General features: G+C 44.1%; 1 protein-coding gene across 2 annotated transcripts in view; it reads left to right on the forward strand.

Annotated features, from left to right (window-relative positions):
* Prkcb (protein kinase C beta) overlaps nucleotides 1-15708 on the forward strand; it is a 324620-nt gene that overhangs the window by 256699 nt on the left and 52213 nt on the right. For both annotated transcript variants that reach the window (XR_007835021.1, XM_051192859.1), the window contains exon 10: nucleotides 5438-5611. Coding sequence is in view for 1 of the 2 variants with exons in the window: in XM_051192859.1 (XP_051048816.1) it covers nucleotides 5438-5611 (174 nt within the window). In the remaining variant the exon portion in view is untranslated. The remainder of the gene's footprint in view (nucleotides 1-5437; nucleotides 5612-15708) is intronic.

Genomic DNA, 15708 nt, shown 5'->3' on the forward strand with positions numbered 1-15708 from the left:
TGTGATAAAACACCATGACTGAAAGCAACTTGGGGAGGAAAGGGTTTATTTTAACTTACAGTTCTCAGGTCACACTCCATCATTGAGGGAGGTCAGGAGGGGAACTCAAAGCAGAAACCTAGGGGCAGGAACTGATGCTGTGGCTGGGAAGGGATGCTGCTTTCTGGCTTGTTCTCCACAGCTTGCTCAGCTTGCTTTGTCATAACACTCAAGACCTACCAGTCCAGGGGTAGCATCACTCACCATGGGAGTGACCTCCTCCCCCACATCAATCATTAATGAAGACAATGCTCTATAGGCTTGACTGCAGGCTGCTCTTATGGATCGATTTTTTTCCAGTTGAAGTTCTCTCCTCTCAGATAACTCTAGCTTGTGTCAAGTTGACATGAAATGGCCAGCACAGCTAGCCCTCAGACTCTGCTGCTGCTGTGTGTGTTGTTCTCTTCTCCCCCTTTCCTGGCCTGTTACAGGGGTGATATTAAGAACAGCATCCACTATAACTCTGTCTGTGCAAAGGGCTGTGCAAGGAAGGAGTTGTCTTCAGACCTAAGTCCCAGGAGGAGCATCCTTTTCTGCTTGACATCAAACTCATTTTCCCTATAGAAAATATCAATATTATTACATTTTATGTATTGCTGGTTGTATTGACTTCTAGGAAAGAGGGAAGAGGAAGAGAGAGAAAAGAAAGACAAGAAGGTAGAAGGAAGAGAAAAGGATGGCAAAATAATGCATTAAAATATCTCTACTATACACACACACACGCATACACAAATACACAGACGTAAGTATTGGCTATATAGTGTACCATCATTTTTAGCCATCTGTGTTGAGGTATAGTTTCTGGGTCATATGATTCACTTGTTTATGTTATATAATCTTGAATACTCTCTCAAGTTCTTTGGGAAATATGGGTTGAATGAAGTCATATACACACATTAAATAATACCAACTTTTAAGCACTTGAAGCTCCGAGCAAACAGATATGATGACCTAGATCTAGGGAGTTGTGGCTGCTTTTCCTCACTCAGATCTGTTAACTCACTTAGTGAACAAATATTGGTTCACTGTTGGCTGTGTACTAGATTTTAGAAATACGAGTAATGGCAAAATATCTGACCTCACAAAGGAAAAAGCTAAGGCAGATGATCAGTGCAGCACCCGCTGTGAAAAGTGCCACAAGGGAAATGGGGGGACAGCTCTGTGGTAAAGTGCCTGCTGCACAAGCATGAGGACCTAAGTTTGGATCCCTGGAACCTCCATAAAAGCCAGGAATAGCAGCATGTATCTGTGACCTCAGAGCCACCAGTAAATCTAGCCAAAATTGTGAGGTCTGTGCATGAAAAAAAAAAAAAAAAAAAGGCAGGGAACAAATGATGGAAGATGATGGCAGATACCTGAAGCAGCCTCTGGCCTCCGCAAGTGCACTCATAGACGAGCACACTTACATGTACACTGTACACATGTGCTTACCCCATGCATATGCACACATATACACACACAAAAGAAAAGTGCTGTGAAGTGAGGTGTGTGGTGGTTGGTGTCCATGACGTGAGCACTGCATGCTTAGACAAGGTAGGCAGTCAGGATCCTGCTGGGGTCACCATGGAGTATGACCAGCCACTAGCAGGTCAGAGAGCAGATGCTTGAATGCCTAGGGAGAGGGATATTTTGTTCTATGTGCTATTGGAAAACGGGAAGGTTTCAAGAAAGCGGAGTGACAGGAGCTGGCTTGAGTTTTCAAGCATCATTTGTGCATTGAGCACTGTGTGTGTGTGTGGAGCCTGGGATTAAGAAGGATCAAATCAAAGCTGGTCAGAAGCAATCACGGGAGCTTGGTTGAAGAATGAGCCATCCCCCCACCCCCACCCCCACCCCCTCAGGGGCTTTTCTCAAGAAAGATGATAGACTTTTAAAAATCTGTCCACTGTCCCCTCTCTCGTTCTCCTAAAAAAAAAAAAAAAAAAAAAAAAAAAAAAAAATGCAACTTCAAATTCTAATGCTGGTATATGTGAAGGCCAACTTCCTCAGACATAAGGGCTTTGCGAGTGTCGTTAAGATGAGGTCACTCTGGATTAAAGTGGGTCCTAATGAAATGTGACCTTGGCACAGACACAGGACAACAGGAAAGGACATGGTGTGAAGAAAGGGGTGGAAATTGGAGCAACCCATGTATCTATAAGCCAAGGAGTGCTAAGGTGTGCTGGCAGCTGCCAGAAGCTGGGGGGAGGAGCACAGGATGAATTCTTCCTTAGCCTTCATCAGGGGCTGACCCTGCCAGCACCTTGACTTTGGACTGCTGGCCTCCAGAACTCTGAGAGGATGCTTCCTGTTGTTAGAAGCCCCTCATCTTTTGTTCTTTGCCATGACCGCCCCCGCCACCCCATCCCACACCAGGGAGACAGGTGTTAAGTGTCCATTGTTTACCAAACAGTGCTGAGTCAAGTTGCATTTTATATTCACCCTGCCCCCATATGGTTCCTGAGACCACCAGCTGAGGGTTTTTTGCATGGCCATTTGACAGATTAGGAAACCTAGGCTCAGAAAAGCTGAGTGGATTTCCCAATGTTGCATAGCTACTTTATGGCCAACCTTGGATATACACCAGGCATTCTAACTCAGATTCACACATTCACCATTGCAGAGCACTATCCACCATGTGGACAGAGGCCAAGATGCTGGGCACACCTCACCATTGGGATCTGGCAGCAAAGTTCATCACCACAAATTTCCCACCAGGGAGTCCTTGAGCTGCTTTTCTCTATTTTATTTGCTGTCACTGGAGTTCTGCTATTTATCACATCTCTCCCTGAAGATTCTTGGGTAACAGATGTGGCTTGGAATTTGATAAGAACGTTCCTTCAACACATCCTTTCACTCTGTGTGGAATCCTTACCCTGAAGATGCAGGGACAGCTGGGCAAACAACCCACGCCCTCTGTGCCGGTATTAAAGTTTCTGGAAGCTCCAGGAACTGCTCGATGCAATTAATAAAAGATTTATTTTCACTTCAGGGACACGGGTGGGGGGTGGAGGGGTGGGATGTGGCCACGGCCATTGCTAGCTCTGGCTAATTATTTGCATTTTTACTTTTGCTGTCTTTGTAATGTAAGCATTACCTAAATGCCTGGGATATGCCAGGCAGTGACTAGTGTCTTAAAAACAGCAAATGTCAGTTTAGGTGTTAAGAATAATGTGGGAAAGGCACATGAGGGCAGGCGAGGTGCTTAGTTGTGTCATCATCCCACGTTCCTGGGTATTGCCACTGCCTGCTGACCATTAAGGACTGTGATGGAAGTCTGGGTGTGACAGACATTTTAGTCTCTCAGGTGCAAGCTCTCCTCCCATCGCTAGGCCTTCTCCTCACGTGCATCTAATCCAGAACACCTCTCTTGTCCCTGTACGCTTCCACCCCAGCTTTCTCTGCAACCAGAGAGCAGAAAATCCCATTTGCTTCTGATTCTCTGCCTTGGGACATTGGTGTCCTTTGGTTGTCATCCCTACCTTAGCAAGGGCTGGGGACTTGAGTAGCATGTAAAGAACAGTTGGGGGTGTGAAGTACACCAAAAAACACATCCTGACCCTGTAGCTGGATTGCTACCTAAGCCAGTAGCTATTTTGAAGACTGAGACGGTGCCACCTAGGTAACAGCCACTGAGAGGGGATGCTCTGAACGGGCCCACTGTAATGGGACTGTGTGCCGGAAGTCTTCTTCCTAAAGCACCCTACACTGCTCCATATCTGTAGTGCCCATGGGCGCCAGTGGCTGCAAGGCAAGAGGAGACAGTAGAAGCAAGAGGCTGGGTGAGCTCAAGAAAGCTGTTGGGCTCTGCCTGAGAGTATCTGTGTGGATGCAGGACCCTGGAAGCTTCTGCGACTGAGCCTGGTTGGACCTTTTTCTGTTAGGACAGGAGCTGAGTGGGTATGCTGACCCACCTGTAAGCTCCCTGGTGTCCATCCCTATTCCACCTGGCTTCAAGTCTCTGTTGCATTCTCTTGTTCACCTGTGTCAGGAGACTTAGTCTTCATCTCTTAACTTCTTTGAGACTTCTTCTGAGGTTCAAGAGAAACATGTAAAGATAGGGACTGTGGGCCGGCGAGATGGCTGCATCGGTAGTGTTTGCTGTGCAAACCTGACAATGTGAGCTTGATGCCTGGGCCCTGTGAAGAAGGAAACCAACTCCCGAAAGTTGTTGTCTGGTCTCCACATATGTACCGTGGAATGTGAGCACCTGCACACAATACACATAATAGTAAAAAAAATAAAGGCAGGAACTTTGACCTATAAACCTGAGTTCAAATCCTGCCATTGCTCTGAGTGGTACTCTGGCAGGCTCCTTAGCCTTCTATGCCCCAGTTTCTTATAAGGTTTATAGCAGTATCTGCTTCCTAAATAACCAATGAAAATCAATAATTGCTTGGTACAATGGTAAGTACTCAAAAAATATGGTACTAATGAATGTTGCTTACAAAACAGATAACATAGTACCATTAGCAAATATTCCAGTCAGATTACTTCTTCCTCAGAAAGGCCTTCCCAGACAGGGCAGGTCTCCTTGGGAAGTGGTATAAGCCTTTGCTTCCCAAGAGCCTCCTAGAGAATTTCATGCACTGGGCATAGTTCCTCTGACATGGTCAAGACCAAGGGTAATAATAACACAATGAAAATAACATTGTGTCCATAAGCCACCTGTTTTGCTGACCCTGCTTATGACTACAGCTTGTAGGAAGAGGCCCCAGGACATTAGGTGAGACTGTTAAAACAGTGCATTGACTGTTCCTATAATTAGTTGTCTGATCTCTTTTCCTCCCTGAGTTCAGGGTCAAGGAATGTGCCTGCTTGATCCTTGCTGCATTCCCAGCAGGCTCGTACAGAACAGGACACACTGAGGGAATACAGGAGTAGGTGTCTCAAACCAGGGTTTTTATTTGTTTATTTTACACCCCAACCACAATTTCCTCTCCCGCCTCTGTTCCCATTCCAACCCCCTGCCTACCCTCATCCCCACCCATTCACTCCTCTCCTATTTCTGTTTAGAAATAGCCAGGCCTTAACTCAAACCTGATTTTATTGAGCTGGTAAATCATTCATTGATTCTTGTGTTATTAGTATTTACTGATCACCTAGCCCCTGGCTGGTACTTTTGAAGATTTCGAATTATGCCAGTGATTAAAATATGACAGTGAAACTTGCTTCCGAGGGGTGATTATCATTCTGGCCGTGTTGACTGGCATTGTTACTGATGGATGTCCCAAAGGGTTCAATACATTCCCATCTTTCATAGAGCCATCTTCCCTTGGTAAGACTTAGACATTCAAAGTGTGAGGTGGCTGAAAAGTGTTATTCATTGTCTCTGGGAAAAGTTTGCATGATTCTGGATACCCATATTTGTCCCACAGACCTCTTCTAATGGTGTTGATGTACTCGCTGTCTTTCCCAGGTCATGCTGTCAGAGCGGAAGGGTACAGATGAGCTCTATGCTGTGAAGATCCTGAAGAAAGATGTAGTGATCCAAGATGATGATGTGGAGTGCACAATGGTGGAGAAGCGGGTGCTGGCCCTGCCTGGGAAGCCACCATTCCTGACTCAGCTCCATTCCTGCTTCCAGACCATGGTAACCAGTCCAGTGCTCTGGGAAGCCACTTCAGGGTTTCCATAGGCTTTGGCCAGTAATGCTATCTTAACAGTTCCCATCCCAAGGAGATAACGGGCACTTTGCCTTGTTGAAGGTGAAGGATGCTGGCCCCACAGAAATTAGCTGACAATCCCCAAAGTTGCCACTGAATGCTATCCCCAGAGTAGATGCTGTCCCATCTCAGGCAAATCAAGTCAAAACCTTTTATAACAATAAGGGGTGGCTTGGAAACAGGGACTTAGAAAGATTTATAATTTGTACTTCTAGCCCTCTCAATTCTTTGGAGGAGCACATGTACATCTCTGCAGATTGCCTAAGGCCTTTGCTAGGGGCCTTTACAGGGAAGGATTTCCTGAGAGCACAGCCCTAAGAAGGCATCTGAGGCTGGGCACAGGGTTATAGGTGAGGCTGTTGAACTCAGAACATGGCTGCCAGGATGAGTTGGGGACATTCATGCACTCATCTGCTGCTTCCCCTGCAAGAGAAGAATGTCACTTCAGTGGGTCCTGACCTTCCCTGGTCCTGTTAGATGTTCGCACCTATTGCCCAGGAGAAGAGGCCAGAGCACAAGTGCAAATTAAGACTTCATTCCTGCAGGTGTGTTTCTGTGAAAGGCCAATGGTCTTGAGATTTAAAGATACTTTCAGGGATTCGGCAGGATCCTTTTGGACCCTCCAGCTTTCAACCTACACACTGATTTTAAATCTCACCCTCTGGGTGAGATGGGATGGGTGCTAGTGTATTCAACATCTAATTTGGTATACCTTTCATTGCTAATATAGTGAGCCCCCAAAGCCCTCCCGTCAGTCACCTTCTTTGATCTATTGAAAATTCTGGGCTATTTGATCTGTAGTGTTTTCAGTCTGGGGTTTGCTTACTGCAGTCTCACAGCACCTTTGTATGCCTCTCTGTCCCTTGAACTTTCTCTGGCTCTAGAGGCTTGGTCAGATTCAGCTTCTATCCCTTAGTAAGGCTGTAGATGACCCTAGGTTCCAGATGCCGTCTGTCACCAAAGGCAGGTAACGCTCAAGGATCTTGGTGATCCTGGCCTGACCGATGCTCAGCCCTAAGTCCATTCACTCATTGGAGATTATTAGATGGGAATATCTGCTTTACATTTGCTGGCTGCAGTGCTTTTACAAAGAGTAGTCTCTCCTCATTTGTCCCCTGGTGATCTGGTTCATACAGAAAAGACAGAATTGATACTTCATTTCTTCCCCCTTTTAAGCTTCAGGATAATTAATTGGTTCACAACTGTGCTTGAAGGGGAACTAAATTTTGCTTTTTAAAGTTAACTTTTAAGGAAAAGAGAGTCACTGTAAATAAAACTATAAGTGAATGATAATTTCTATTGTATGGGTACTCGGCAAAGATCAGTTACAAAAAAAAAAAAGTCAAATGTCTCTAATGTTACTTTGGAGAATTCAGGTTGGAAGGGGTTTACATGTAACTGAGTCAGGACATAAACCTTGAGGTTCTCCTCCCCCCTTTTCCACGACTGGTTCCCAAAATGACTCATGGACATCAGTGTGTGAATGAATGACAGGTTCCCTGGTAAACAGGCCAGTAGCAAACTTGGAGTAGCAGTTGCAGTTTCGGTTGGGTGTGTCAAGAAGGGGAGGGATGAGTCATTTGTGAGCATCTTCATTAGTAATGAACTGTTTTGAAAATGGCAATGTGGAGTGGATTTGAGGGTTTTTTTTTTTTTTTATGGTAAATGGCCTCCCCCTATCTGTGTTTCAGTTTTCTGACATTATATCCCAGGAGCTGCATTCGTGTGGCAACAGGACCAAGCACTAGGTTTTCCTCCAAGAGTTACCACACGCCAGGGAGAAAGGACTGAGAACTGTGAGAGTCAGTGGAATATGGCCCCCCTTAGGGAGAGGTTCTGTGACTCCTTCCAGCCAGTCTCCCACTCCAGAAAGCCAAGGGATGCAACAGGCAGCTTTCCCACCGGGTGACAATAAGATGAAATAGTTAATTCATCTCTAGGGGCTATGTTTTGGTTTTGTTTGGGGGTGTGGTGGGGGATGCTTGGAGAAATCCATTTGCTCCAAGCAAAAGGCCTGGTGAGTCCAGATGAGAAAGTAGCAGACACTCAGCCATCTCAGCCATGTTCAGATCACCCAGCCATCTCAGCTGTGTCCTGCGCATCACTGCATAAAATGCCCCAACTTATGCTATTTTCTTTATTTAAAAATATTTATCACTTATTATTTTCATTTTTTATCTTTTTGAGAGAGGATCTCCTGTGCATTCTTGTCTGTCCTGGAACTCTTTATGTAGATCAGTCTGCACTCCAATTCAAAGATATCCATCTGTTACTACCTTCTGAGGTCTAGTATTAAAGGCATGTGTCATCATATCTAGTCTAATTTTTAAAAAGTGTGTATGTGTGTGTGTGTGTAAAACAAGTGTGTGGAGGCAACTGTGGAGACCAGAAGAGGGTATCAAAGACCCTGGAGCTAAAGGTATAGACAGTTCTGAGTCCCCCAGTTTGGGTGCTGGGAACTGGACCTGGGTCCTCTGGAAGAGCAGAAAGTCCTTTTAAATGCTGAGCCATTTCTTCAGTCCCATTTTCTTACTTTTGAATCTAAGTACATGTATTTTTATTTTGCATAAACTAAATATGATAATGCCCACTCTATGTATGGCATGGGAGTTGCAAATTTAAGATCCTTGGCAATACTTAGATGGACCCTACTATCATAAGAATTTCACAGAACAGGGAAACTGAGGCCACACAGATAGCACATGTCAGGGCCAGGATTTGAATCAGGCAGAGTAGCTATAATACCAAAACACTAAACATACACAGCAATACACAAGGAGGTCTTCTGAGTGTGGATGACCTGTTATCATTCTACCTGACAGCCCTCAGGTGATCCCCAACACATCAATGTCCCCATCTGGGCCTGGGCTCTACCCAGCCTGTCACTACTACCGGCTCTGTAAAAGCTCATGTTTCCACCCCCTTGATTTTCCCATTTCTGGGGTGAAATCGACTTTCTGTTGGAACATATAACTTGTGTCACTCTTCAGAGATGTTTCCTCCCAGGGACACACAGATGTTACAATTGGGGTTGCCCATAGCTGGAAAAATCAGGATCAGGGACACGGAGCACTTCTCTGTGGACACAGCACTAGGCCCCCAATTCTTCCTACTTGAGCTGAGCCGCATCATTTTGAGATGCCACCAAGCGACCTTGCCAGTGACTGTTAGTTTATTTTACTGTTGATGTGGTAGGACATCTTGACCAAGACAACTTATAGAAGGAAGGGGTTATTCTGGTTTATGGCTCCAGAGGGATGAGTCCATCATGGTGCAGGGGGAGCATGGCAGCAAGGGGCAGGCATGGCGGCTGGAACAAGAAGCCGAGAGTTCATGTCTCAACCATAGCATAAAACAGAAAAGCAAACTGGAAGTTGGTGAGGCTTTTAAATCTTAAATCTTGCCCCCGTGACATACTTCTTCCAGAAAGGCTGTTCTGCTTAAGCCTCCCCAGACAGTGCCATCACCTGGGAACCAAGCCCATCGGGGATGTTTATCATTTAAACCACCACAGCAACCATGTTACAAACAAGACCCAACGCGGCAGTGAGCAGTGGCAAGTGCCCCAGTCTGTCTTGTGGTGTCTCACCACACCTTCCAGCCCCTCTTCTGGCAGTTTACATTACAAATAAGAATGATGACAGTCAGGCAAGTTAAGTAACTTGTGTAATTGCACGCAACTAGTTCATCATAGAGCCTGGGTTTATTCTAGAAGACTCCAGAATCCTAAGTCTGAAAGTCTTCACTGCCCCCTTCTCCCTCTTGCCTGTATTCCACAGGGCTGCTTTTGATTCACAAGGTATTTCCCCTTCTATTGCTGTGTCCACTCCTCACAGCACTTGTCTGTGAGGGGGGAAATTGACCCCGTGAAAAAATAAAGTGACTCGGTTATGTAACTGGCAAATGAGAACCCCAAAACTAGAGGCAGAGTTTCCTAATGGCCTGCTCAGTATTCTTTCTAGTGTGATGTGCCACCCCTCTCACATGGATTCTGTAACAGTTAGCTAGATTTCCTCCCTGGGAGTGACTAAGTGTGGGCAGCATCATGGCTGTTGTTATTGTAGCTTAGATGAGCAGGAAGATTTCTAGGGAGGCCTTCTACCGGTGATCATCTAACACACAGTTCTCGTGCTAGCACTGTTGTGCCGTTGGCCTTGGAGGGATGCTGGGGGTGGGCAGCAGGGTGTAGCAGGCAGCATTCCAAAGTCAGAACATGCCGCTGGTGTGTGGAGGGTTCCCATGCTCAATTATTTCAACACGTAAGTATCTGTTTGTTGAACCCATTGTGTCAAGCGCCTGCAGTGTCACACTTAGTGAACAAAAGATCAAGGTTTCATTTCTATGGGATTCCCATTCTACCAGAGCGATAGGACGATGAAAATGGCTACAAAAATGGAGGGCTAGAGTCTGATGGGTTGGCACTGTGAGATGACAGATTTTTATGGGATTAGCAAGGAATGCCTTGGTGGTATACCAACATTTGAGCAGAGACCAGAGCAGGTTGGGCTATCTGGGGGCAAAGCAGTGGCAGGAAGAGTGTGTGTGAAAGCCAGGGCAGGAGTATACTCTCTGTGTCTGAGGAGCAGCCGGGGGACAGCTGAGCCTGAGTGGATTGTCATGTTGTATTTTGTGACCCAGAATTTCCTTTATGAGTCAGCTATCTTTAAAAGGACGACAAATCTATTGTAGCATACTGCAAACTTGATAGTTTTTTCTTTGTTTTTTTGGGGGTGTGGCTAGAGATGGAGAATTTTGAAAATTAAAGGTACTATGATAGAAGTTAAAAAAAAAAATCTGTAAAGTGTTCAAAACAGATGAACATGAAATGCATCCAGTAATACCCAAGGCATTTTTTACCATTCTTGCAATGACATACAACTCACTATTTTGAAAGTTATTTAGAAAGGCAAAACTTTATCAGAATTATCCTTATGCTGTATTTTCAAACTTTTCAAAAATATGCATGGCATTTTCCATGAATGGAAAATTTAGAATATTAAATTTCATTTGATGTATTTTAAATGTGTTTGGCCTAAATATACACATGGAAAAGAATCACATGTAGGCATGGTCAAATCAAAATACTGATTAGATTCAGGGAAGGGATCAACAGTAACTGTCTTCTCCTTGAGTTCCCAATAGTTCAGAAATATCTATAAAAAGGAAATTAAAATTTGATGTGGATGTGTGTTATATTCACACATGTGCATACAGGCATGCATACCCATGCACACAGTCCAGAGGAGGATGGCATGTATGATCTGTTCTGTCCCTTATTGCCCTGAGACAAGGTCATCATGCTAAGGTGACTGTGATATATCTACCCCTCACAGAGTTGGGGTAGCAAGTACATGCAGCTCCATCCAGGTTTCCACAAGGGTGCAGGGGGTTAGAACTCGGGTCCTCATGTTTACACAGCAAATGCAAGGGAACTCATAGGTAAGAGTCTCCTTAGCCTCTTAATTTTTTTTTTAAATTGCCTCAAGATGGCAAAATAGATACAAAAGCTTTTGGAAGAGAACGGCTCATTAGATGAGCCAGTCTTAGGCAAAGGGAGCTTCAGTGGGTTGTCCCAGAAACACGCAGGGCAAAGCAGGCATTCCTCAGAGAGATGAATATGGACCTGTGCTTACCGGCCACAGGACTCCTAGAAAGTCACTAATAGCTCTGAATATGGGTTTTAACATCTCATAAAGGGAGCCCATTACATGGGAATTAAAAGAGACAGTAGACCGAATCGAACAAACGCTAAGTGGAAGTTGATTCTGTGATTAGAGCTGGGCTGGGGCCCCTTGTTGCACAGGCACAAAATAATTTCATTTCCCCCAATATTTTTGCAGTTTTTCTCAGGGACAATTGTCAGCCAGGCACATTCATGTAATTTCCCAACTGCCAGTGGGCACAGGCAGTTAAGTTTCTTCAGCAAAACATCTATTTTAACTGTTTTCTTTTCAATTGAACATATGCACCTCTTTTTTTTTTTTTTTTTAAATAGAATTAGATTTCATGAGTCATTGAAGGACAGAAGTTACTTCCTCCCCAAATTTGCTGCCATGGCCCAGCAATAACTCAGCTGCAAGGCATGCTGGGAGAAGCATCAACCTAGAATAAAAGGAGGGCAGAGATGGAGATGGTCTCTACTTACAGAATTTGTCCTGGTAACATGTTCATTGAGGCCCCCTGAGCATCCGAGGGGCAATGGTGATTCAGGCCACATCTGGTTTAGCAGTGATGTCCAAGGGTGTGGTAGGACCTTAGGGAAATGCTGAAGAAGATTCTGGCAAAGGTTTTATTCAGAGATGACTGGGTTATGGTTATGGTTATCATGCATAAGCAAAACTAATTGCTAACACTAAGAAAGACTTTATGGAAAAGAAACAAAGACACAGGTGTGCTTCACCTTGGAAGGACCTAGAATTTGTAAGTCAAAGGTAGACTTGTTTGCTTTCTCGTTATTTCTGTGTTTCTTACTGCTTGTGGCAAGTGTGGCTTCTCCAGTCCCTATCCAGCAAATTTCCTCAGTTATAATTTATAATCACGGGAAAGAGAATCTGATTGGTTCAGCCTATGTCAGGTGTTCTTTCATGGACCAACCAAGTGTTCACTAGATTCCACTCAGTAGGAACCTTACAAAAAGTGTTGTATCTACTTGGAAGGACAAGCAGTGCTCCTGTTAGGTAGGAGATGCCAACGGATTCAGGTGTAGACAGACAGTCTTCAGTGCCTCATAGGTGAGGAAGCTGGTACACAGGGGATCCTGGGAACTTGGCAGGTATCAGGGATTCAAAGCTCTAATAATGACAGGATCTTTGGGCAGGTTCTCTCTACTTTCTCAATGGTGGCATTGGCATATTCACTCAATTATCCAAGAGCTATCAAGTCCACAAAAAAAGAAAGGAGGGTCTAGCCCTGAGAAGTTTTGTGTCTGTGAAGAGGCAATGGGAAGCTAAAACAAAAAGAGCAGCAAGTTCTTGTTTGGAATTGGGATTCTCAAGCTTTAAAATGGGAGAAAGGAGAGTTGAGTATGGACATATCTCCTTGACCACACATCCCCCTCAATGAAACTCTGTGAATTCACACAGACTTGGCATGCATCATCTAACATGGGGACACCCCATATGGAGGAGAAGCTGCTATGACTCTAATGCATTTAGGAAGACAGAGCATGCAAATAACCAATCCAAGGTCTCAGAGCAAGTATCCCATATAACTAGAGTGTGAACCAGGACTGGCTGATGCCAAAGCCAGAGCTCATAATCATAGCATTTCACGGCTTCTCCAGCGAGAAGCAGATGGCTGTGTGAGATAAAGGGAGCAGCTTACAGACACATTGAATTCATGGACCAGCCTTGAAAAATCATTAAAAATCATTAAAAATCATTACATGGATAACCACAGCTCATCTTAGAACAGGAGCTGCCCACATGGCTAGTGTTCTCTTTAAGGTTTCACTAAAAGTGGCAAGGGACCTGGGGAGATGGGAGATGGCCTAGTGGGTAACAGTGCTTTTCCCACAAGCATTGGGAACTGAATTTGGATCCCAACTCCCATATAAACAGCTAGGCACAGCCTCGTGCTTATATACAATAACCATAGAAAATGTCAGAAGTCCCCACCACCACCACACAGGCATCATGCCATACTCTATCTCGTCGATACTGAGGAAGGATTGTCTCTGCACTCCCTGGCTCCATGTGTAGGCCCTCAGATGAATTGTGCAAATGCCACACAGTCATCATTTTAAATGACCATTCCCCTGAACTCACATTCCAGATTTGGAAAATCCTACACAACCATTGTACATGACATGGTGACAGACAGATGTTTTATTGTTTTCTTAAATTTGATGGAGTCTAAGAAATAAAGAAAAGAGAATTGAGAATGCACAGACACTACCTTCAGCTTGCAGGCCAAAAGACAGACTCAGAGCAGAATTGGTTTGGAAGAGGCAGGCGCTTTAAGGCCGGACAGACTGGCTAGTCTGAAGAGAAAGATGGTGAGTTTGCCTTTCTGAGCTCTTAATTGCAGACGACAGTGGAACACCCACTTAGAAACATCCTGGAGCCAGCTGGAGCCGACTATAGCTCAGGAGAGAGGGAAAGGCTAGAAATACAAGTCAACACACATCAAGCCAAAGAAAGTCTCTGAGCCGTGACAGGAGTGGGGGAGCCGTGCTGGGCTTTACATTAATCCTCAATAAATACTTTATGATTCCAATACAGGGGTGGGGTGTCCCATCAAGTAAACCCTTATCAAAAACCATGGTGTGAGGACAAAGAATTTTTTTAAATTTATTTTATATAACCAAGTCCATTTAAATGAAAACAAACATTTATAGACAATATTTGGGAATTTGGGCATTGTTCTTTCCAAACTACTTCCTGCTGGTAAGGAGCGCTGTCATGGGGGATTCAAAGAAGATTCAGAAATCCTGGATGTAGTCTGTAAGGCTGCTTTGTCCAGCTGTTTTGAATGTAGGATCACCTGGTACTCTGTTTCAGGTGGTCTGGCTTGATCAAACCACATTAGTCTGGAAGGAGGACAAAGAATTTTTGAGGCCATGGTTTTGTAAGATGCAAGGGGAGCAAAGTCAAGTTCCAGGGATCTCGGAGGGGGGAGGGGAAGAAATTGGGTGAGAGGGACTGCAGAAGAGGCCATATAGTTAACTGAGGTCCCGAGGTTCACTCTAGGTCTCAATGCCATTTCTTCTATTGTATTTATTTTGATTATGGTTTGAGTTAGTTGTATTTTAGCCAAGATTTTAGATGCTCTAGAGACAAGGTATGTATCTTACTCCTTATCTGGGCCCCTGTGATGACTAATACCATGACTCATACACTCACACAAAATCAATGCTCAGAGAAAGTTCTCAAACTTACTTCTATTCAAGGTTTTCTCTAGATGGCCACCAGGCTTTGTTATTCTTAATGACTGTAGGATAGGAACTTTGTGGTGTGGACAAACAGTGCAATTCTTTAAAGTTCTGGTATAGCAAAGTCAAATTGGATATAGAATGTAAGTAGCAGAGTCCAGATATGAGTTTATGTTCTCTACAGGGACAATGACTTTCCATGAAGTTTTAACCTATTTAAATAACTACATTTCCTTTTTAAAGTGAATTTCAACTTTCTTACTTATTTTATCCTTGCTATGCAGCCTAAGAAGGTCTTAACAGTCTCCTGTCTCAGCCTCCCGAGTACAAGTATTTCATTATAGGTTTGCACCACCATGCCCAGAAAAAAAAAGCAAAACAAACAACAAAAATCCATAATCTGAATTTCTAAGATTAACTTTTAAATAATTTTACATATTGAGTTACATTTAAATATATTTTAATAGAGGAATAAAACGTGGTAAAGAACTTGAATCATCCAGGGGATAGCTGAAACTCCTTTCTCTTCTTCATCATCTTCAGACAAGATCTGGTCCCACATATGACTTCCGGTCATACGTGACTTTATTCCTCCTCTTCAGCAATAATACCCATAAAATAAGAAACTTCCTATGTTTAATTATATTTTTAAACTCCAAAGACACAAAGTATAAAAAGTACAGACCTCTGCATCTATGGTTACCTAAAATCCTCTGCGATCCTGTTTTTGAGAAATGTTGAATTTACAAAGGTGTCTAGCGAATTCTCCACACTGGGCACTGTAGATTCCTCATGGCAACAAGGCTGGTCAGTGGAATGACCCCTGACACAGAGTGGGTATCATTAAGTGTTCAGAGGCAAAGGGACAGCAAGATGCCAGCCATAACCTTTAATAACTGAGGCACTGATGGGCCAAAGCTACTCTGTTACAATTCAAAGATGGTAGATATCAGGTTCTCCCACATACAGTCAGTCATGGAAACAGACCATAAAGCATTACCCTCAGCAGAGCCATCATGGTGCTGGGATTCCAACTATTGAGTGTGGGGGGCAAGTTGAATTAATCTAGCCAGAAATCAAGCAAGTAAAATCTCTCCCTCACTTCTCCCTCTGTGGCCGATGCCATCTGCTAGTTTTAAAAATAATTTTTAA

This window comes from Phodopus roborovskii, unplaced genomic scaffold (genome assembly GCF_943737965.1).
Source record: "Phodopus roborovskii unplaced genomic scaffold, PHOROB, whole genome shotgun sequence".
NCBI lineage: Eukaryota > Metazoa > Chordata > Mammalia > Rodentia > Cricetidae > Phodopus > Phodopus roborovskii.